At 53.0% G+C, this 19003-nt stretch overlaps 10 protein-coding genes across 10 annotated transcripts; 8 read left to right on the top strand and 2 right to left on the bottom strand.

Moving 5' to 3' along the window:
* Positions 1–348: 348 nt before the first annotated feature.
* Positions 349–1209, top strand: TRIREDRAFT_54419 (uncharacterized protein; the record flags this gene model as incomplete). Its single annotated transcript, XM_006961632.1, has 1 exon — positions 349–1209. A coding segment is annotated over one exon (861 nt), but the record flags the coding sequence as incomplete, so codon positions are not given.
* An 865-nt stretch (positions 1210–2074) lies between these two features.
* On the top strand, positions 2075–3437 carry TRIREDRAFT_73997 (uncharacterized protein; the record flags this gene model as incomplete). The annotated part of the gene is made up of 3 exons (XM_006961631.1): positions 2075–2412; positions 2495–2792; positions 2870–3437. The coding sequence occupies exons 1-3, from the start codon at positions 2397–2399 to the stop codon at positions 3435–3437; spliced, it is 882 nt and encodes a 293-aa protein (XP_006961693.1). The 5' UTR covers positions 2075–2396.
* A 1083-nt stretch (positions 3438–4520) lies between these two features.
* On the top strand, positions 4521–8471 carry TRIREDRAFT_119742 (Hypothetical protein; the record flags this gene model as incomplete). The annotated part of the gene is made up of 3 exons (XM_006961630.1): positions 4521–4729; positions 4786–8308; positions 8377–8471. The coding sequence occupies 3 exons, from the start codon at positions 4521–4523 to the stop codon at positions 8419–8421; spliced, it is 3777 nt and encodes a 1258-aa protein (XP_006961692.1). The 3' UTR covers positions 8422–8471.
* Positions 8472–10316: 1845 nt separating this feature from the next.
* Positions 10317–10852, top strand: TRIREDRAFT_102794 (uncharacterized protein; the record flags this gene model as incomplete). The annotated part of the gene is made up of 2 exons (XM_006961629.1): positions 10317–10634; positions 10727–10852. The coding sequence occupies 2 exons, from the start codon at positions 10317–10319 to the stop codon at positions 10850–10852; spliced, it is 444 nt and encodes a 147-aa protein (XP_006961691.1).
* A 188-nt stretch (positions 10853–11040) lies between these two features.
* Positions 11041–11701, bottom strand: TRIREDRAFT_71344 (uncharacterized protein). The gene is made up of 4 exons (XM_006961203.1): positions 11671–11701; positions 11576–11591; positions 11433–11495; positions 11041–11350 (listed from the first exon to the last, which is right to left on the bottom strand). Exons 1-4 carry the CDS (start codon positions 11683–11685, stop codon positions 11208–11210), a joined length of 237 nt encoding a protein of 78 aa, XP_006961265.1. The 5' UTR covers positions 11686–11701; the 3' UTR covers positions 11041–11207.
* A 410-nt stretch (positions 11702–12111) lies between these two features.
* Positions 12112–13083, top strand: TRIREDRAFT_71343 (uncharacterized protein). Its single transcript, XM_006961628.1, has 4 exons — positions 12112–12214; positions 12576–12689; positions 12785–12848; positions 12930–13083. Exons 1-4 carry the CDS (start codon positions 12158–12160, stop codon positions 12962–12964), a joined length of 270 nt encoding a protein of 89 aa, XP_006961690.1. The 5' UTR covers positions 12112–12157; the 3' UTR covers positions 12965–13083.
* Positions 13084–13301: 218 nt separating this feature from the next.
* TRIREDRAFT_119739 (uncharacterized protein) lies at positions 13302–14267 on the bottom strand (the record flags this gene model as incomplete). Its single annotated transcript, XM_006961202.1, has 1 exon — positions 13302–14267. One exon carries the CDS (start codon positions 14265–14267, stop codon positions 13416–13418), a length of 852 nt encoding a protein of 283 aa, XP_006961264.1. The 3' UTR covers positions 13302–13415.
* A 526-nt stretch (positions 14268–14793) lies between these two features.
* TRIREDRAFT_73985 (uncharacterized protein) lies at positions 14794–15790 on the top strand. Its single transcript, XM_006961627.1, has 3 exons — positions 14794–14883; positions 15022–15437; positions 15564–15790. Exons 1-3 carry the CDS (start codon positions 14845–14847, stop codon positions 15607–15609), a joined length of 501 nt encoding a protein of 166 aa, XP_006961689.1. The 5' UTR covers positions 14794–14844; the 3' UTR covers positions 15610–15790.
* Positions 15791–16601: 811 nt separating this feature from the next.
* TRIREDRAFT_102789 (uncharacterized protein) lies at positions 16602–17353 on the top strand (the record flags this gene model as incomplete). The annotated part of the gene is made up of 2 exons (XM_006961626.1): positions 16602–16606; positions 16684–17353. 2 exons carry the CDS (start codon positions 16602–16604, stop codon positions 17351–17353), a joined length of 675 nt encoding a protein of 224 aa, XP_006961688.1.
* Positions 17354–17999: 646 nt separating this feature from the next.
* Positions 18000–18791, top strand: TRIREDRAFT_102788 (uncharacterized protein; the record flags this gene model as incomplete). Its single annotated transcript, XM_006961625.1, has 3 exons — positions 18000–18049; positions 18115–18218; positions 18271–18791. The coding sequence occupies 3 exons, from the start codon at positions 18000–18002 to the stop codon at positions 18789–18791; spliced, it is 675 nt and encodes a 224-aa protein (XP_006961687.1).
* Positions 18792–19003: the final 212 nt, after the last annotated feature.

The raw sequence follows: 19003 nt of genomic DNA, 5'->3' as shown, positions 1-19003 counted from the left end.
CACTTGCTGAACAGGCAGACGAGCTGGTGGAATGTCTCCAAATCCTCAAGCAGCAGCTTTCACAGAGCAAGAACCCTGCAGAACTCCAAGTTGGAGACGTCAAGTCACGGCTGTCCAAATTATCCAAGCAGCTGCTTCCCACATTTGAGGCCATCGCATCTCTCGATGAGCCTGATGCTGAGATAGCGCAGCCCATGGTTGCTGATGCGACGCCAACGGTATGCGCCTGAGTTTCCCATCGCCTTTGATTGCCTTACTTCGCCAGATGGAGATGCTAATATTAGAGAATAAAAGGTTGCGGAAGTTACTCAGGGCTCTCCTGACATACTCCTGCTATCAAATATCAAAGTCACGCCATGGACTGCAGCAGAGATACGGCAAGAGTGGCCTCCTTTGCCTCCTATCCTTGACCCCAAACTGGCCGAGGAGGTTTTCACGCACCCGGGCCTTGGGCTCAAGTATAACTATGAGCGTCTGGAATGGCTAGGCGACGCATATATCGAGCTGATCGCGAGCGCTCTCATCCACCAAACGTTCACGCAGCTGCGATCCGGAACTTGCGCGCAACTCCGCGAGAGATGTGTTCGTAACATCACCCTCGCCGAGTTCTTTCGGCACTACGAGATGTCTAGATGGGCCAAGCTCCCGGGATCGTTCCGTGATCACATGACACTGGGACGAGGACGATCAAAGGACAAAGATTTACTGAAGACACAAGCCGACATGTTCGAAGCCTATGTCGCAGCCGTTATTCTTTCGGATCCCGAGCAAGGACTCATCACCGTGGTGGGGTGGCTGAAGTCCCTCTGGGGTAGGACACTCAAAGAAGACATTTACAAGGCAGAGGTGGCGAAGACGCGATCAGAAACTCAACCAACGCCTGGAGGGGCAATAGACTCGAGTGCCAAGCAGCGGCTGAGCGTAAAGATTGTGACCAAGGGTGTTACAATCGAGTACAAAGATCTACCGGGCGAGAAAAGGGACAAGAATCTGGGACTACCCTTGTTCACTGTTGGAGCATATTTGACCGGCTACGGCGAGGTCGGAAGACTATTAGCGGTCGGCACGGCCCTGAGCAAGAAGGACGCTGGCAACAAAGCAGCTGAGGCGGCGTTGCAGAACAAGCGGCTCATACAGGCATATGAGGAGAAGAAGAAACAATATATGCAAGCGAGGGACGATAATTCAATCCTGAATAGGCTGTTATAAGGAGGCTTTGGTCAGCCGGACACCATACCATCGTGGAAATCAACACTAGGGATTACTGTTAAAGTAGATACTATTATGTACAAATGTTGTAAAGGATACCATTAGGACGACAAAAGATACCATGAGACCTTTCTGAAACAACCTGCCGCACAGCGAAATGAGACGCTATATGGAGCGACTATTAGCGAAATGTCTTGCTATGGTTGCCGCCTCGTAACCACTTGTTGCATCATTCGCTGAGGTCCGCTATAATGTAGGTATCTAAACCCTTGGGGGGGGGGGTCTTTCGGTGACCAGACTTGCCAGATTTTCCCACACAGCACCGTGGAAGATGAATAGGACATGCCTAGATCAAGACCAGATATGATCCCTTTATCTGGTCAGCTCAGTACGCCAAAGCTGGATGCCTCCAATCAAGAGAATCTCCATCTGTTGGGCACCGAATCCGGGGTAAACAGGAACAGACGCTAGAACATGAACGGGTGCCGTTGAGCGGTTCATGTCCATCATCCATGTACCCGTAACTAAGCGGCCAGGCGACTTTCACGTGCTGCCGCAGGTACTCCATACCCGGCTCGATGACGCGAGAAAGAGCCCAGCGCAGGCCGTGCCACAGCACTGGAGCCCTTTCCCAGCAGCCGAGACCCCCTGACCGAAGCACTTTATAGCGCTGAGGCGTCCTCCGAGCTAAACTGGAGCGCGAGCGCGCCGAGGTTCAATTGCGACTGGAGCCGGAACGATAGACCGAGAGCCTCGAGTCGTCAACGGAACGCCCGCAAAACATCATCTCGACACAGAATCCGCTGCCTCGACTCTCACCGCGGCTAAATCACGCCTGAAGATTTTGTCTCTATCGCGGGAATCTGCGTCATCTTTTTGGATTGATATTTCTTGCCTCTGCGCTGGTCTGGACAAGCTATTCAAGAGACAAACTACCCTCGGCCCTTATCATCCACCGATCAGCTGTTTCGGGTCAACGAGCACCAGAGACGACATCGATTCTCGCTCCCGTTCTACCCAACAATTGCCATCGAAAACGCACGGAAACCCGCAATACATCCTAAAGAGGGAGAAAAAGATCCATTATCGATTTGTCACAGAGCAATATATGCTTTTTTCTGGACACCTCCAACAGATCGCATCAGGCTTGTTGGGAGCTGCAAGGCTCCCCGTCATAGCCGCCCCCGATGGCGGACTCCGTGGGTGGGTATATCAAACAGATGCCTCTCTGCTTCCCCCCCACAACGAGCCCGCAACGGCACATGCTAACGGCCCAATGCTACAGATCGAGTCTTTGTTCATGCCTTAAACACCGTCAAGAAGATACCCAAGACCGGAGCCTCGCGGCCGCCCCCTTCCGAGCGGTTACGGCTGTATGGTCTCTACAAACAGGCCATGGAAGGGGATGTTGATGGTGTCATGGAGATGCCCACGGCCGGGTCAGGTTTGCCGCCGGACGAGCTGCAGAAGGAGCGGGATAAGTGGGATGCGTGGAACTCACAAAAGGGCTTGACAAGAACTGAGTCAAAGAGGCGATACATCGAGGCCCTCATTGAGACCATGCACAAATATGCAAACACGTCGTGAGAGTCCCTGCCCACATCCCACAATTCCAGTATCTGCGACACCTGATTAATCGACACTAACCTCCCACAAGCAGAGATGGGAGAGAACTCGTTGCCGAGCTCGAGTTTGTCTGGAACCAGATCAAAGACAACGTCCCCAGCTCCGAATCTTCCTCGGCCAATCCGAGTGACCCCACGCAGAGCTTCAACCAGCCCAGGAGTGGCAGCAGCGACTTGCCCTTGAAGGTCCTCAGCCCCATGAGCGAGCAGGACGTGGTCGAGCTGCGATCCCGCAGGCTGGTTGACGAGGATGACGAAGACGCGGTGGCAAGGGACGAAGAGGACCGTGCCATTAGTTTACAGAACAGCCGGTGGTCCAAGAAGATGGAACGAGCCATCACCCAGCTCACGGCAGAAGTTGCCGCTCTCCGCGAACAAATCGCCACGGGGCGGGAGTGGAGGTCGAGGAAGAAGAAGAGCTTTCCCGCCTGGATAAAGTGGCTCATCTTCGTCGTCATGAAACACTTGTTGATTGACTGCGTTGTCCTGAGCATTATACTTCTCTGGATGCGGAGTCGAAAAGACCGGCGGCTGGAAGACATTGTGAGGGCGGCGTTGCGGCTAGTCAGGGAATACGTCAAGAAGGTGCTTCCGTCTAGATGAGACGACACCTACGTTTGACCGTACATCTACACCCTATGGCCAAGCCTCCCGAAAGCATCATCACATCGTCTCATTGCCGGCCGGAACCTCGATACCCATGACCGTCACGAAGCACCATGAAGATCCTCCACGACTACCAGTTCATTCGAATGCCACATTCGCCTGCCGCATATCGACCACCTTCGCCTATTCAGGTTCCCGTTAATACTCCGTCACTATATACTAGTACTATCTAGACTATAGAGGTCAGTATATATCTAGATTTTGAATAACATGCAAGCTGCATCAACGTTATTCTTCCATTTAAAGTTGCCATATGGTTATGGCAGGTATTAGCCCTCGAAGCTGCATTTCGGCATCCAGTGGGGTTAAAGAAGCTTGTAGAACGAACTTATCACGCCCGATCTGAGATTCGATCCTTGATTTGTATACTTGTCCATATGCTCTTGCCAGTGTAATCCAGTGCCTAGAGTGGTTCACAGAGAGTCGCAATTTACCCAATCTGGATCTGCCACAGGGGGCCGCGCCGTATGGACGGCTTTTATATTGAGCCTGTGACAGCCGCAGCAGGAACAACATTCAGCACTTGGTGTTGTTGCTGGTGAACTGATTACCTATATACTGAACATTTCAAAGGCTGGATTTGATTTTCATATTTTCTTCCGCCATTTTCGTGATTCAACTTGTTGCAGATGCTGTGTTGCAGGCACAAAAGCTCACGATAAGTCTGCCGCAGCAGCACCGGCGGCGTCACGTGCAGCGACCTGTCGCCAGCTAGTCGCAGAGCACAGACGCGGACCTTGGGCAGGGAGGAGCTGATGCGAACATCTGGCCTGCAATCTGGCATCATACTAAGCTGGCCCTGGACTCTCGACCACCTCGCACGCCAGTCAGCCTCCCAGCACCGCGATTGTCTCTGCTCAGACGGACTCTGGGAGCTGCGCAACTCTCGACTCATCAATGCTGCATCAGGGCCGCTGATTGGGCATTTTTCAACACCTCTCTTTCTCTGTCAATTCGCCGCTGTTTCATCGCTTCCCTTTTGCCCGTTCGTATTACAACTACATCCGCAACCCCGCCACCATGGTGCGCCTACGAGACATCCCCCGAACGGCCACCTTTGCGTGGTCGCCCGGCGCCGGCAAGCCCATGGTCGTCACAGGGACCAAGGCTGGAGCGGTCGACGCCGACTTCTCTGATGAGAGCAAGCTGGAGCTCTGGGACCTCGCGCTGGACAACCAGGAGCAGGGCATCGAACTCCAGCCTGTGGTCAGCATCACCACCGAGTCAAGGTAGGGATCTTGGCGTTTGGAGACGCTTTGCTTGAGTCAATTGCTGAGGCTAGTAGATTCTACGACATTGCCTGGGGGCCTCCCGACGCCAACCACCCCAGGGGCATCGTCGCAGGTGCTCTAGAGAATGGCACCCTTGAGCTGTGGGACGTTGAGAAGCTCGAGGCGGGGGCTTCTGACGCCTCCATCTCCAAGACGACGAAGCACACCGGTGCTATCAAGGCTCTCCAGTTCAACCCTCTGAAGCCGCAGATCCTGGCTACTGCGGGTGCCAAGGGCGAGCTCTTCATCTACGACATCGGCGACATCGAGAACCCCTTCCGTCTGGGTAACGCGGCGGCCCGATCCGACGATATCGACTGCTTGGCATGGAACCGCAAGGTCTCTCACATTCTCGCTACTGGAGGCCCCGGCGGCTTCGTGACCGTCTGGGATCTGAAGACGAAGAAGGCATCCTTGACCCTGAACAACAACCGCAAGGCAGTCAGCGCCATTGCCTGGGATCCCAATAACTCCACAAAACTTCTCACGGCAACCCCCGACGACAACACGCCCGTCATTTTTCTGTGGGATCTGCGCAACTCCAATGCTCCGGAGAAGACTCTCCAGGGACATGAGCAGGGTGTCTTGTCACTATCGTGGTGCCAGCAGGACCCTGATCTGTTGCTCTCCTCCGGCAAGGACAACAAGACGATTGTCTGGAACCCGCACACCGGAGAGCGCTACGGAGAATTGCCCGAGGTCACCAACTGGACCTTCCAGACGCGCTTTCACCCTCACAACCCTAACCTTTCCGCTACCGCAAGCTTCGACGGCAAGATCACGATCCAAACGCTCCAAAACACCAACCCTGACAAGTCGCAAGCAATCAACGAGAAACCCCTAGATGACGAGGAGTTCTTTAGGGCTGCACAGACCCAGCCTCAGGGAGCTTCATGGTCCTTACCCAAGGCGCCCAAGTGGTTTGAGCGACCTATTGGGGCTTCCTTTGGCTTTGGTGGTAAACTTGTCATTTTCAAGGAGTTGCCAACTCAGGCTGGCCAGAAGCGCCAATCAAAACTGTCCATCTCGCAGTTTTCTGCCGATTCAGATGTTGCGTCCGCTATCGAAAGATTCCAAGAGGCTCTCAAATCCGAGGACGTCGTCACGCTTTGCGAAGAGAGAAAGGCTCAAGCTCAGACCGACGAGGAGAAGGCAGACTGGACAGTCATTGAGACATTAATCGGCGAGAACCCTCGTTCAAAGATTGTTGAGCATCTCGGCTTCAAGGAAGAAGATCTCACAAACGGCTCTGCTGCTGGTACGCCCGAGGGTGAGGAGAAGGAGACGCCTAAAAAGGAGGAGGAGGCTACAGACGCGGAGGGCAAGCCCAGGCGCCTGTCCAACTTCTTTGGAGGGGATGGTGAGGGCGAGGGAGATGATTTCCTCTCTGGCCTGGCTGCCAACAAAGGTGCTAAGACGGACAAGCCTTTCCACCTCTTCAGTGACGGCGATACATCTGTCGAGAAGGACATTACGAGAGCTCTCATGCTGGGCAACTTTGCCAAGGCCACGGATATCTGCTTGAAGGAGGATCGTATCGCAGACGCCTTCCTCATTGCCAACTGTGGCGGCCAGGAGCTCGTCGAGAAGGTGCAATCTGCTTATCTCGCTCGCAAGGACGGCGTTCCCAGCTACTTGCGGCTCATCAGCTCTGTCGTTGACAAGAACCTGTGGGATATCGTGTACAATGCAGACCTCGAGAACTGGAAGGAGACAATGGCAATCATTTGCACCTTTTCAGACCCTACTGAGTTCCCAGACCTTTGCGAGGCACTGGGCGACCGGATCAACGAGCAGGGTCAGCGAAAGGACGCTTCCTTCTGCTACCTCGTGGGCTCGAAACTCGAAAAGGTCGTCGCCATCTGGGTGGATGAGCTTAAGGAGGCGGAGCAAGCGAGGATGCAGCAGGAGTCCGGTGATTCTACCTTTTCGGTCCACACTCGATCGCTCCAGAGCTTCATTGAGAAGGTGACTGTGTTCCGCCACGTCGCCAAGTTCCAGGACAAGGAACTGTCCAAGACGGCAGACTGGAAGCTGGCGACGCTCTACGACAAGTACACCGAGTACGCCGAGATTCTGGCCGGCCAGGGCAAGCTGGAGGTTGCCCAGAAATTCCTCGATCTGCTGCCAGCCAATTATCCAGCTGCCGAGCTGACAAGAAGTCGAGTGAAGCTCGCAACGCAGAAGAAGCCCGCTGCCGTGCCGATCACGGTATCTCGCCGAACGCCATCAACGACTTCAGCCGGAAAGCAGCCACCTGTGGTAGGCTACCAACCTCCTCAGCCTGCCTCCATCCCGGCTCCCACGAACCCGTATGTCGGACTGCAGCAGACTTCACCGGCGGTGTCAGCCTCTCAGCAGTACAAGCCACCAGTCAACCCCTATCAGCCCCAAGGTTACCAACCTCAGGGCTATCAGCCACAGGGGTACCAGCCTCCTAGTCAGTTTGGCTACACTGGAGCGCCCATCGCACCTCCTCCCATCAGCGGACCCCCGAGGAACACGACGCCATCATCTTCGGGTCCTCCACCTGCAGCAAAGGCCAAGAACACTGAGAACTGGAATGACGTCCCTATGGTGACAAAGGCCGCGCCACGAAGGTCAACGCCCAGCGTCCCGCCCATTGCGTCTCCCTTTGGAGCCCAGCAGGGCCAGGCAGCTCATCCCCCTCCTCCGTCATCAACGTCGCCTTACGGGGCTGGTGCTAGGGCTAGTCCTCCTCCACCTCCCAAGGGACCAGCTCCTCCACGAGTCCAGTCCCCATTAGCCGGACCGCCAGTGACCGGGCCACCTCGAACCTCATCTGCGGCAGCAAATCCATATGCTCCGCCGACTCCCATAACCGGGGCCATTCCGACTCACCCGGCCCCTCCAGTGATGCCTCGCACAGCTTCGCCATATAACGCGCCTCCTGCCGGGCCTCCCCCTTCGAACCGATACGCTCCAGTGACCGGAACTCAGCAGCAGCAGCCTGGACAGTATGGCAGCGCCACCATGCCACCGCCTCCGGGCCCGGCTAGCAGACCGCCACCGCCCGCAAATCCTTATGCGCCGCCAGTTCAACAGCAGCCGGCAGCGCCCAGTCCGTATGCCCCATCACCGTACGCGCCGGCCCCCGGACAGGTGCCTGCCACTCAGCCGCCACCAACAGGTCCTCCTCCGATGGGCCGGCCTCCTTCGACCACTTCTGCTCCTCCGCCCGCTAAGCAGACCGCACCACCCCCAGCAGCCAAGCATCCCCCTGGCGATCGATCACACATCCCACCTCATGCTCAACAGTTGGTGGATATCCTAAGCTCAGATATGCAGCGAGTGGCGTCCAAGGCACCTCCCACGTTTGCTCCTCAAGTCAAGGACACCCAGAAGCGTCTGAACATTCTCTTCGACCACCTGAACAACGAGGAGCTTGTGCAGGCATCGACTATTGAGCAGCTGACACAGCTCGCTATCGCAATGCAAGCCAAGGACTACGCCACAGCTCAAAGGCTGCAGATGGAAATCAACCGAGACAAGACTGAGGAGTGCGGTAACTGGATGGTAAGTTGGATTTCTCCAAATCTCTCGCAACCCAGATTTCTTTCTAAACTAACGCGCAATGTGTCTAGGTCGGAGTTAAGCGACTCATCAGCATGAGCAAGGCGACCCCTTGATGAGTGATTAATGCTTTTTATAGGAAGAATTATGGACTTTTGTAGACGAGTTTATAGGCGGTACGAAATCGATGGATTATGCAAAGGCATTGATTGAATCCGCAGGCGGCACGACTAGTTAGAATATATATTATATATACATGGTGTTTTCCGATACAGTGATTTGTTGTCCGATGGCTGACTATTTTATGAACTGCTAGGGTATATTGCTGTTGGCCATCGATGTCCAGACGCGTGCAACTGTTATATTGACGACACTGTAGGAATGCTATCGTGTTAGACATGACTGGCAAACCTCGCCTCGCGTTTTCAGCTGAACTCGCACAGATGTCTTCATTGGGAAACGGCGCGTCGTTTGATTCGCTTAGGGGGGATGGAGAAGCGATGTTGTGATACTCGCACGAATTGATTCGCGTGTGCCATCCAAGGCCTCCATGCCTAGACCCGTCGGCGCTGCCTAGGGCCATGTTAGTAGCAGACGAACAACAGCTGATTGAATATAAGCACTCCTCATCCGTCAGTCAGCTCATTCTCATTCCCCCCCCTTTCAAGATATATCGTCAAGAGACTGTAGTGCAAAACGACACACAACACGCGCGCGCGAGCGATATGCCTTTCTCAGCGTCCACCTGGAACTCGCTGGGCCTCAGCGTCGCAGCAACGTTTGCCATTCTCGGCTCCAGCGCGCTGTTTGACACGGAGCGCACCGCCGAGCTGTTTAGTCTCGAGCCGTCAACGCCGCCGTTTGTCAATGAAGAACAATCCCGGTCGAGTGATAGAGTTGTGGCGATCTTGGTAGGGAGTCGAGATTTGACAATGGCGACGATGTTGGTTGCGCTGCATAGGGCTGGGATGAGGGATGCGATGGGGACGGTTATCTTGAGCTCTATGGGGATTTGTGTGGCGGATTTGTATATTGTTTGGAGGGCGGGGAAGAAGGTTGAGTGAGTTTTTTCTTTTTCCATTCCTTTGCATTTATTGAGATATTGGATTTGAGAATTGGATGTGGATTGATTGTATTTATACTGATCCGGTTGATGATGGATAGGACTACATTGTTTGCTGTAGGTGCGGCGGTTTGGGCTGTTATTGGGTTTGGGTTGAAGGGGTATTTGGACTGAGTTTGATGTGATTGTGTCCTCTATTCGTTCTACTCGAATTGAGGACCGTCGAGGGCCTGCATTGGATTTATGAAGTTATTGTAGGATTTTTGACGGCATGACGTCGAAATCAAAACAGCTCCCGGTTGATAACATCGGTCATGGGCTACGGCAAGCCTTGCTTCTGTAACTATACGTAGCCTCGACTGATACATGATTGGATATAAGCTTGCCAGAGCTATAACTGTACCCTCTCTTCTGATTCGTTTCATTGATTAAATGAGTTCCTCAGACAATCAGTGTTGTGTTCCTTTTCGAGCCATGATGCAGATGGTTGACTGTAGGGTATCGGGCTGGCTGACATGAGGCCAGTGGTATAAGGTGCCTTACCCTAGGTACCTACCTATGGTAGGTATTATTCTTGATATCGCACGCTGATGCGTCTTAGCCAAGCCAGCATATCGGATTGGTATTCTAACCTAAAATACCCCAGAAATATCCAATCGACCACTAGATATACTAACAAACCCTGTTGCGATCCAAATCTCATAGGTTTTCTAGTCTTACGTGCTTTTGTTCTTCCTCTCCATCCAGACTGTGACGTCTTGCCGGAGAAACCTCGGCTTGTGGAAGCTGTCCGTCTACAACTTCAGTGTCACCAACACAAGCTTCAAGTTTCTGAGAGAATACAAGCTCACATCAAACAAGACTTGATACCGCACTACCTACCTACCTACTTTCTCCCTCTCTTGCCCTTCAAAAGCTCCTTATAAAAGCTCGAGCCATTCCATCATAATGACAGACTCTGCACGCTGGAAAGCCACCGTCTACGTCGGCGGCCTCGCGCCCCTCGTCACAGACACGCACGTCTTCGACGCCTTCATCCCCTTTGGCGACATCGTCGAGGTGCAGCTCCCCAAATCAGACGCCAGCTCGCAGGACCCCCACAAGGGCTTCGCGTACGTCGAGTACGAGGACAGCGCGGACGCAAAGGAGGCCATTGACAACATGGACCAGTCCGAGTTCTTTGGCAGGGTGATCAAGGTGTCGCCGGCCAGGGCGCCCAAGAGTGCGGATGAGGGATTGGGAAGCAAAAAGGCGATTTGGGAGCAGGTGAGTTGTTTTCCACAAGGCTTTGTTCTTTCACGTGAACTTGATATCATAATGATGGGGGAAATAAATATTCTGACTTTTTTTTCTTACAGGAGAGCTGGCTTGCTGAGCATGCGGCGGAGGATGACGTCGCAAATGAGTCAAAGCTTGAAGAACCGGCATCAGATCCCATGCAAGGTCTCGAGGGGCTGGATGTTGCGGGGCCCAAGCAGGAGTAGAGATTGAGAAAAAGGGAGCTGTAGATGAAGGACACGATATGGGATTCGCGATGACAGGATACGGGTTCACTTGGACTGTTTTTCCCCCTTTCTTTTTGCATAGCGACGGTGTTTGGAGGGGACCATGCCATGGCATACTAGATTCTCTTTTTTTCTTTACAGGAATGGGGTAGAAAAACCGAGGTTTTGGAACAACTTGCAAGCTGTGTTTCTCATCGGCGCTTCGTCCCTACAGGTTCTCGACATGTACAGTATACTGAATCCCCCATCTCATATTCCCAAGTAGACGCACGTCAAATCATTGTCCCGCCCAAACGTTGCTCCTCGACGCAAGTGAAAGAAGAACTCGAACAGCTTAGTGATCCTCGCCGTGTTCGGTGTGTTGCTGGGCGGCGCGGGCAGCGGCACCCTGTCGGGACAGTCGCAGGTTCTTGTCGACGAAGAACTTGCGGGAGCAGGAGTAGGCAGCGGCGCCCAGAGCGAAGCCGACGACGACGACTATAGCCTCATGTTAGAAGAAGGAGACATCGCATGTGAGGGGGAGCCCCTCGGGTTCGGAGCAGGGTGAGTCTTTTCGTACAGAGGGGGTACAGCTCGGCGGGCATCTGCTTGAGCTTGCGGAGGCGCTGGGAAACGGTGTGGCCTTTGCGTAGAGGCTGTCAATACATGGTCGCGGCGAGGTTTTTTTTCTTGTTCTGCTGGTTCGTCAATTGCGTCACATACCGGCCTGGTCCTCCTTCTACAAAGCCGCGAGGGTTAGCCGGGATCTCGCATCTCATCGGATCTCAAATTGTGAGGTCAGCAAGCTGCACACTTACGGGAACGGGGCGCATCATGCGGGCCGTAGGGCGGAAGGCCCGAAGAGCAAGAGAAGGGCGCATTGTGAGGGTTGAGCGGAGAGTGAAGCTTTTCGGAGTGCCGAGAGAGGCGACGAGAGGGAGCAGCCGGGATTGCTTTTTGGCCTTTTGGAGGTGGTTGAGGCTGGGTTGCCGGAGAATGCAGAGCAGGTACTAGAAGCAAGAAGCAAGGGCAGCACTAAAGAGACGCCCCGGCTCATGGTGCAATTATTCCCACCTCAGCAGGCAAAAATGGCCCACCCTGCGCCTGCCGGAGTGGCCCCATTGGCCGCGCTGGGCGCCTGAGGCACACATTTTGCAATCCGGAACATCTGATTCGGAAAGCAAAGCTGCTCCAGACTCATTCGACACCTTCGACCTCGTTCCAATCCCGCGACCTCCCCCCCAATTGCCGAGCATCTTTGCAACACCCCCCGCGCCGAAAGCACCGAATCTCTCGCTATCCATCATGTCCGACGAGGAAGGCCAGGAGCTTGTCACCAAGCCCTTCAAGTTTGTCACTGGTACGGGCGCTTGTCTTTGCCTCTTGAGAAACAAAATATCCCCTCTCTCAATGTGTTCTCGGGGAAAAAGTGGTCTGATCTGAGAGGTGACCGAGGCTAACAATGGCGGTTTCTTGTAGCTGGTGAGAATGCCCGACAACACATACCTACCCTTTTCTGCATCAACCGCAAACGACGAACAGCTTGATCATTGCATTGCCGTCGACTGCGAGCGACTTGTTGGCAAGCTTGGGATAGCTTCAACTCAGCTCTCTCTACCCGTCGCCGGAGGACCCGCTTCCCGATATACCTACATATATATACACAACCCATACGCATGTGCATACCGCCCGCATGTTTCGCTAACTGGAGGCCTTTTGCGCAGGCACTGATGCCCGTTTCCCCAACGTGAACCAGACCAAGCACTGCTGGCAAAACTACGTCGACTACCACAAGTGCATCCTCGCCAAGGGAGAGGACTTTGCGCCTTGCCGTCAGGTACGCCGAACAACCAGGAAATGGGGAGAACCCTCTTGATACTTGATGCGCCGCATCTCTATATACTTGTACACTGACACCAATTGTGTGTTTAGTTCTGGTTGGCCTACCGATCACTGTGCCCCTCTGGATGGTACCAGCGATGGGACGAGCAGCGCGGTATGTCTTCACTTATACCCGACAACGCGACGATCCTGGTTTCAAGCTAATCATTGTTCTCTTTGCTTTTTCTTGGTACAGAGGCTGGCAACTTCCCTGTGAAGCTTGATGCTTAAGTGCTCAGAATCGATGCGGCAGGGTATATAGCAGGAATGGGTGTTCGTATAGATTAAGCAGCCAGGTGCGCGTGTACTGCAAGAAAAGCTGTAGTTGTCAATCGCAAGCCAATGGGCACAACTTTGGAGTATGAACTCGTGAGACGTTTTGTTGATGTACATATAGCTCAATGCGACTACTGTATTGAAGTAGTATACAGTCTACCTAGTAGCCGAGTATGACGTATTGCATGCGTGACACCGTATTCACAAGAAACACATGGGAAGCATGAAGAGAAGTGCTCTGTCGGCACATTTGCTAAATTAATTGGTATCGTATCAAGCTCGAATGTCGCCCCTTTCCCAAATACACCCAATGACCCAATGACCAAATGACCCCAGGACTCCAGTTACTTTTGGACCAAAAAGCAGATAAATAATCAACGCACTGAAAATCGCACGTCCATCTTGATCACTTCTTCTTGCCCTCATCCTCCGACTCGGAACTCATAAACTCATCGTCTTCGTCGAAACCAAAGAATGTCCTCGGCTTGGCCTTTGATGGACCGGCAGCCTCTGTAGCAGGGGGTGGTGACTCCTTTGAGCTCTCAGAATCCTCTCCCTCACTCGTAGATTGACCGTTGCTTTGTTCGCTTGACGCTGAGCCTTGAGAGGTGCTGAAGAGGTTGTCTTTGTAGTTGCCGGACTTCATGGCAGCCAGAACCGCATCGCGGGTCCGTTCGTTGCTCTCCTCCTTGTCTTCGACCCATTTGCCATCAAGCTTGCCTCTGCCGCCAGACTTGATCTCTGCCTCTCTCCTCTCAGCCATGTCGACAATCTCCTCCCATCGCTGGCGCCGCTTCTCCTTCTCCTTCTTCTCCATCTCTGGCTTGATAGCGAGATACTCTGCGAGGGCCTTGGCCTCGTTGATGGTGCGCAGTCGTCGACCATCCAGGTTTCGGCTTGAGCCGCCATCGTCTTGCTTTTGCTTCTTGCGCGATGACATGCGACCACCGGCCGCTCGGAGCTGGGATCCGAAACCTCCCTTGCCACCGCAGAGGGGGATGGCGAGGCGCAGAGAGAGAAAGTCATCTTCGTCTGATGCGAGATAGGTGGAGAGGGGCGCCTCTGATGATTGGGGCAGCTCTCGATTTGAGGTTGTTGTGATGATGAGCTTTGATTCGGTGGCGCCGGGAGGCAGTTTGCCATCAATCTGTTGTCGCAGAGAGGTCACCGTAGTCGATGGAGCTGTGCGCAAGACCAAGGTCGGTGGAAGGCCGAGACCCTTGAAGGTCGAGATAAGAACGTTGAGGTGTTCAGCCATTGTGATGAGAGCTGTGTGTGTTGTGTTTGATGTGTGTGATGAGATCGTCGTCTGCCTGATAGAAAGCAGTGCGTGGCGAAAGCGGTGATGCGATTGATGTAGGAAATCGTGAAGAATGCAGAGCGCGAAGGAACGATGGTCGCAGGTAGGGCTGGGCGTCGGGCTGTTTATATACCACAAGCCACTGCAAGAGAGCTAGCCCGTATTGACCGCTTAGGTTCTGTGGTTGCCCTGGCAAAGCGTCAACAAGGAAACGAGGCTGCGATGATGGTTTGGTAGAGGAATCTTAGAGTTTGGGGGAAAATGGCTGCGATGACAAGCGGAAACTTTGTCATGTGAGGTCGCGGCCTGCGCCACACCAGCTGGAGGCGCTAGAGCAGACGTTATCAGAGCCCGCTTATCTACACGTGATGTCAGCCACAACGCACACTTTCGAGCCACCCCACTTCGCTAGGTTGGAATTTCATGTAGGGCTTCCGCCCACAAAAGTTATCCAATTCGAGATCTCTGGTTGTACGCCTGTCCGCAAACACCGTCAACTTTCCAACATCGACCCTCCGAGCAGCAAACCGCCACGATGTTGATTCCCAAGGCCGACCGCAAGAAGATTCACGAGGTATATTCCACCTACGACAATGGAGAGACGAGCTGAAGGGAGCGCGCAGCTCGAAGGAAATTGCTGCCCGTTGTGTCGAGGCAAGGAGATGCAAATACAAGATTCAGGCGTCACTGACATTTTTTCGTCTCCCGGTAGTACCTCTTCCGCGAGGGCGTCCTCGTCGCGCAGAAGGACTTCAACCTCCCCAAGCACCCCGATATCGACACCAAGAACCTGTTCGTCATCAAGGCTGCCCAGTCCCTCAACTCCCGCGGCTATGTCAAGACCCAGTTCTCCTGGCAATACTACTACTACACCCTGACCCCCGAGGGTCTCGACTACCTCCGGGAATGGCTTCACCTGCCCGCCGAGATCGTTCCTGCTACCCACATCAAGCAGCAGCGATCACACGCTCCTCCCCGTGGCATGCTCGGCGAGGGCGAGCGTGAGCGACGACCCTTTGGCGGCCGTGGCCGTGGCGGCGACCGTGGCGACCGTGAGGGTGGATACCGAAGGAGGGATGCTGGCGAGGGCAAGGAGGGTGGTGCTCCCGGCGAGTTTGCTCCTCAATTGTGAGAAAAACCCCCTCTTCCTTTTCGTTGGAATCCTCAATTGTTCATCTACAAGATGGAAAGGATTTCAGGGCTGGCTGCCTGGGCCAACGGTGGACATTCTGCTAACATCTTGTCTCTTTCTAGCCGTGGTGGCTTTGGCCGTGGACGTGGTGCTGCTCCTCCTTCCTAAACGAATCTGTCTCTTTCGGGGTTAACAAATCTTATGATGCATGGCGCAATTAAGAACACGGCATGTAGTCTAAAAAACGTGAGGCAATCCTCACCATGGGTCCACTCATGAAGAAATGGGACGTGAGGGGGGATATCGTGGGGAGTTCTTGGAGGTTAGATCCTCGGAAATCATTTGCATCAGGGTCAATGTTTGCCATCATCGAGATAATTTCCTTTTACTCTATACATGTGAGACGCGTGCACCTGGTGAAGAAATAGGCAACATCTCGGGACGACGGGTGAATGTCCGGAGGGATGGACGCTTCGCTGGCACGGTCGAAAGTTCTCTGCCCGGCTTGCAAGAGGTTGATGGGCGAGTTGAAAAGGCTCAATTGATATCCTTCCCTCTGTTCTAGTCACTTTGGCCTTGATGCAAGTGATGCGAATGACTATGAGATATGGGTTGATGCTGACCTTGGTCATACCAGTTTTACACAAGAATAGTTCGACCTCGGTAGACACCCAACACCTTGGCCGGGCTATAGACTCCTCTCCATCTGAGCTTCCTCAGTGCATGGCAACCTTCGTCACTCCGTTCGTCGTTGAGACATGTCTCTGTCTCTTGGTTGATCGAATGACAGTATGCAGCAGCCTTACAGTTGCTTATTGCTCCCGGATAACCACGCGGCTTGGTTCTCAGTCTCGATGTCGTTCTGCGGCAGTTTCACATTACGCTGTTCAGCAGTGAAGGCCTGGCGGCTGTTTGACTGTCTGCAGCTGAGAGAAGCTCTGCTGCCAGCTGTCACGATACAATACATACATTTCCACCGTCAGTGAATTCAAGCCAGCTTTTTGTCTTCTTTTTTTCTCCCTTTTGTGCCTGTTACTCTTCTCCCCTTGACTCTTCTCCCATTAAAGTGTCACGCAAACGATTGAGTCGACAGAACAGGGTGATCGATCGCGAAGATGGGGGAATTTGAGATTGACAGACTCCATTTCACCAGCCCAACCATGAGGTATGTCTGTCATCAAAGCCGTGCAATCCTGAACCCCCCCCCATCCTTCCATTCGCGGTTACTGATTCTCGCCGTAGCGCCTTCAACCTCGAAATAAGCGCCACCATTGACCCAGAGGTCCAAATCCCCTGGAGTAGCCGTGTGGCCATCTGCCTCCTCCACCGCCATCGTCTCATCGGCAAGAAGACACTTCGCAAAACGTACATCATTCCCGACGAGGATAATGAAGTCAAGATCAGGCTGGAAAGCCTGAACATCCAAAACCTGGTCGCACTCAAGGCCTTCTTCGAAAACCTGATGCCCAAGAACGGTGTCACCCAGGAGGAGTCGGCCGGCTTGGCTGTTACCGCTGCGCTGGATCATGATGATAGCGCCAATGAGCTCTCCATCTCTATCGAATTGGACTATATGGCGATGCTGTCGATTAGTTGCCTGGATTTCAAGCGTTGTGATGAGAGTATACGCATTAGCTTCAAGATGTCGAGCCCGAGTCCTGTCTACATGAGTTTTGGACAGTGCCAGTTCATTCTCAAGAAGGGTACAGAGACGCTGGCCCTTTTGGACGGCCGTTTCGCCATTCACAAGGGCGAGGATTCAGTCGTCATGGAGGGGGACATTGACTTCAGTGTTAATTACAAGCTGTTTGCTGGAACGGGGAATTTGATGGGCTTCAAGACGTATGAGCACAACAATACTTTTCTCGCTCATGCTATTCGGTTGTTCAAGACGGAAGTCAAATTGAGCTAGGCGGCTGCTTGGAGGAGTGGTTTGGATGAGGATCGATAAAGACACCCTTTTCCTATCCGTCCAAGACGAAGTATTCGAAGATTGGTATTTCTGAGCAAGTCAGTTACAGGGCCCTTGTGACTCGAAGCAACTTTCATCTTGATGCTGTGTCAATCGAGCTGCTTGTTGTGGTATACATGAACATCCCCAGTTCATGAACACACAGTAGAACGCTTGTCTTAACCTACCACAGCAAAGTCGATAAGAAAAGAAGCATAATCAAACTAGACATATATTGCAATGTAAGCAGTGATTGCCATAGTAGAGAAAATGTAGATGTGGGTTACCGAGACACTGGATAGCCAACATGGGGTGCTGGGCAGCCATTCCATTTCATAATGAATGCCGCTCGACGATCGAGACATGGTAGTGATCACTCACTAAAGAGGACGGCATGACGAGCCGACAGCTCTTCGGTAAGCTTCCTGCGGAGAGAGAAACATCGCTGCCACCCGTCACAGCAGCACTATATAAATCTCTCCTCGTGAGCAGCTGCACGCATGCTTCTTCCTCTTCCTTCATTAAACTTTCAGCTTCGACTGGTTGGAGAGCTCAGATACCACACATGCATCGAGTGCATTAGTGATCCTCTGCAACACATCCTATCATGGCTAAACTCGAGATTGAAAAGCTCCGGATCACGAAGCCTACTATGAGGTATGCTCTCTTTCGGTGTCGCTGATGACCGCGATTCTGCTGGGAGAAACTTATTCATTGTACAGGACGTTCAACCTCGAGGTCGTCGTTGATGTTAATGAGTCCCCCGAGAATCTTGACTGGACCAGTCATTTAACGGTTTCCCTGTTCTACCAACCGCGCCTCATAGGTGAGGCAACTCTTCGCGACAACCTTTTTCATACCGGACAAGAAAAACAAAGCTTCAATAAAGCTTGGAAACTTCAACATTCGAAACATGGTGGGATTCAAGGCTTTCATACAGCACTTGCTACCAAACAACGTGGACAACGGAATCGGGGATGACGATGGGCTTACCATTGCTGGATGCAGTGTGGATGAAGCACACGAGCTATCTCTAAACATTGAACTGACCGGGATCACGAAAACTTATGTTGACCAATTCCGCATTCGAGTGTTTGGAGGGAGGGTTACTGTTGACTTCATCTTATCGAACGTGAACACGATTCAACTCGATTTCGGAAACTGTGTGTTCTCTCTGGAGAAAGGTGGTAACGTTCTGGCGTTACTGGATGGCTACTTCGACATTGAACTGGGAGGATCAGAAATTGTACTGGAAGGTGATGCCATAGTTGCTGATACCAATTTCTCTGGCATCGCAATTCTGAAAGGGGTGAAAGCGCTTAAAGAAGGCAACACTTGGATTGCTCATGCTATTCGATCGTTTGAGGCGGAGGTGAACTTGGATAGGAAGCACCTTTAGCCCAGAAGGGGGTTACAGAAGCTGAGGCTCTGGGTGATGCTCAATTACTTTTCTCTCATGGAGGATAGGTAGCTTTGGAGGATGGTGGCTATTGAGCGCGGAGGTACGGAGTGAGCCTTTCACGGGAACGGGACGGAAGCTCCCAAGAATACAATCAGTAACTCCAATAACTTGCATTAAGTGACCCTTAGAAGGCTTCCGGAGAACAAAGT

The sequence above is a fragment of the Trichoderma reesei genome (assembly GCF_000167675.1).
Source record: "Trichoderma reesei QM6a unplaced genomic scaffold TRIREscaffold_1, whole genome shotgun sequence".
NCBI lineage: Eukaryota > Fungi > Ascomycota > Sordariomycetes > Hypocreales > Hypocreaceae > Trichoderma > Trichoderma reesei.
The sequence above is the reverse complement of the archived record's forward strand: the minus strand, read 5'-3'. Positions and strand labels throughout refer to the sequence as shown.

What these genes read in the sequence shown, in the direction of transcription:
- TRIREDRAFT_71344 (XM_006961203.1), bottom strand. An exon ending in CGCCGAGCTGTACCCCCTCT is followed by an intron (nt 11,351 to 11,432) that starts GTACGAAAAGAC and finishes ATGAGGCTATAG; the next exon opens with TCGTCGTCGTCGGCTTCGCT.
- TRIREDRAFT_71343 (XM_006961628.1), top strand. Translation starts at nt 12,158, where the DNA reads ATGTCCGACGAGGAAGGCCAGGAGCTTGTCACCAAGCCCTTCAAGTTT. An exon ending in CCTTCAAGTTTGTCACTGGT is followed by an intron (nt 12,215 to 12,575) that starts ACGGGCGCTTGT and finishes GCCTTTTGCGCA; the next exon opens with GGCACTGATGCCCGTTTCCC. An exon ending in GCGATGGGACGAGCAGCGCG is followed by an intron (nt 12,849 to 12,929) that starts GTATGTCTTCAC and finishes TTCTTGGTACAG; the next exon opens with AGGCTGGCAACTTCCCTGTG.
- TRIREDRAFT_73985 (XM_006961627.1), top strand. Translation starts at nt 14,845, where the DNA reads ATGTTGATTCCCAAGGCCGACCGCAAGAAGATTCACGAG. An exon ending in ACCGCAAGAAGATTCACGAG is followed by an intron (nt 14,884 to 15,021) that starts GTATATTCCACC and finishes GTCTCCCGGTAG; the next exon opens with TACCTCTTCCGCGAGGGCGT. An exon ending in GGCGAGTTTGCTCCTCAATT is followed by an intron (nt 15,438 to 15,563) that starts GTGAGAAAAACC and finishes GTCTCTTTCTAG; the next exon opens with CCGTGGTGGCTTTGGCCGTG.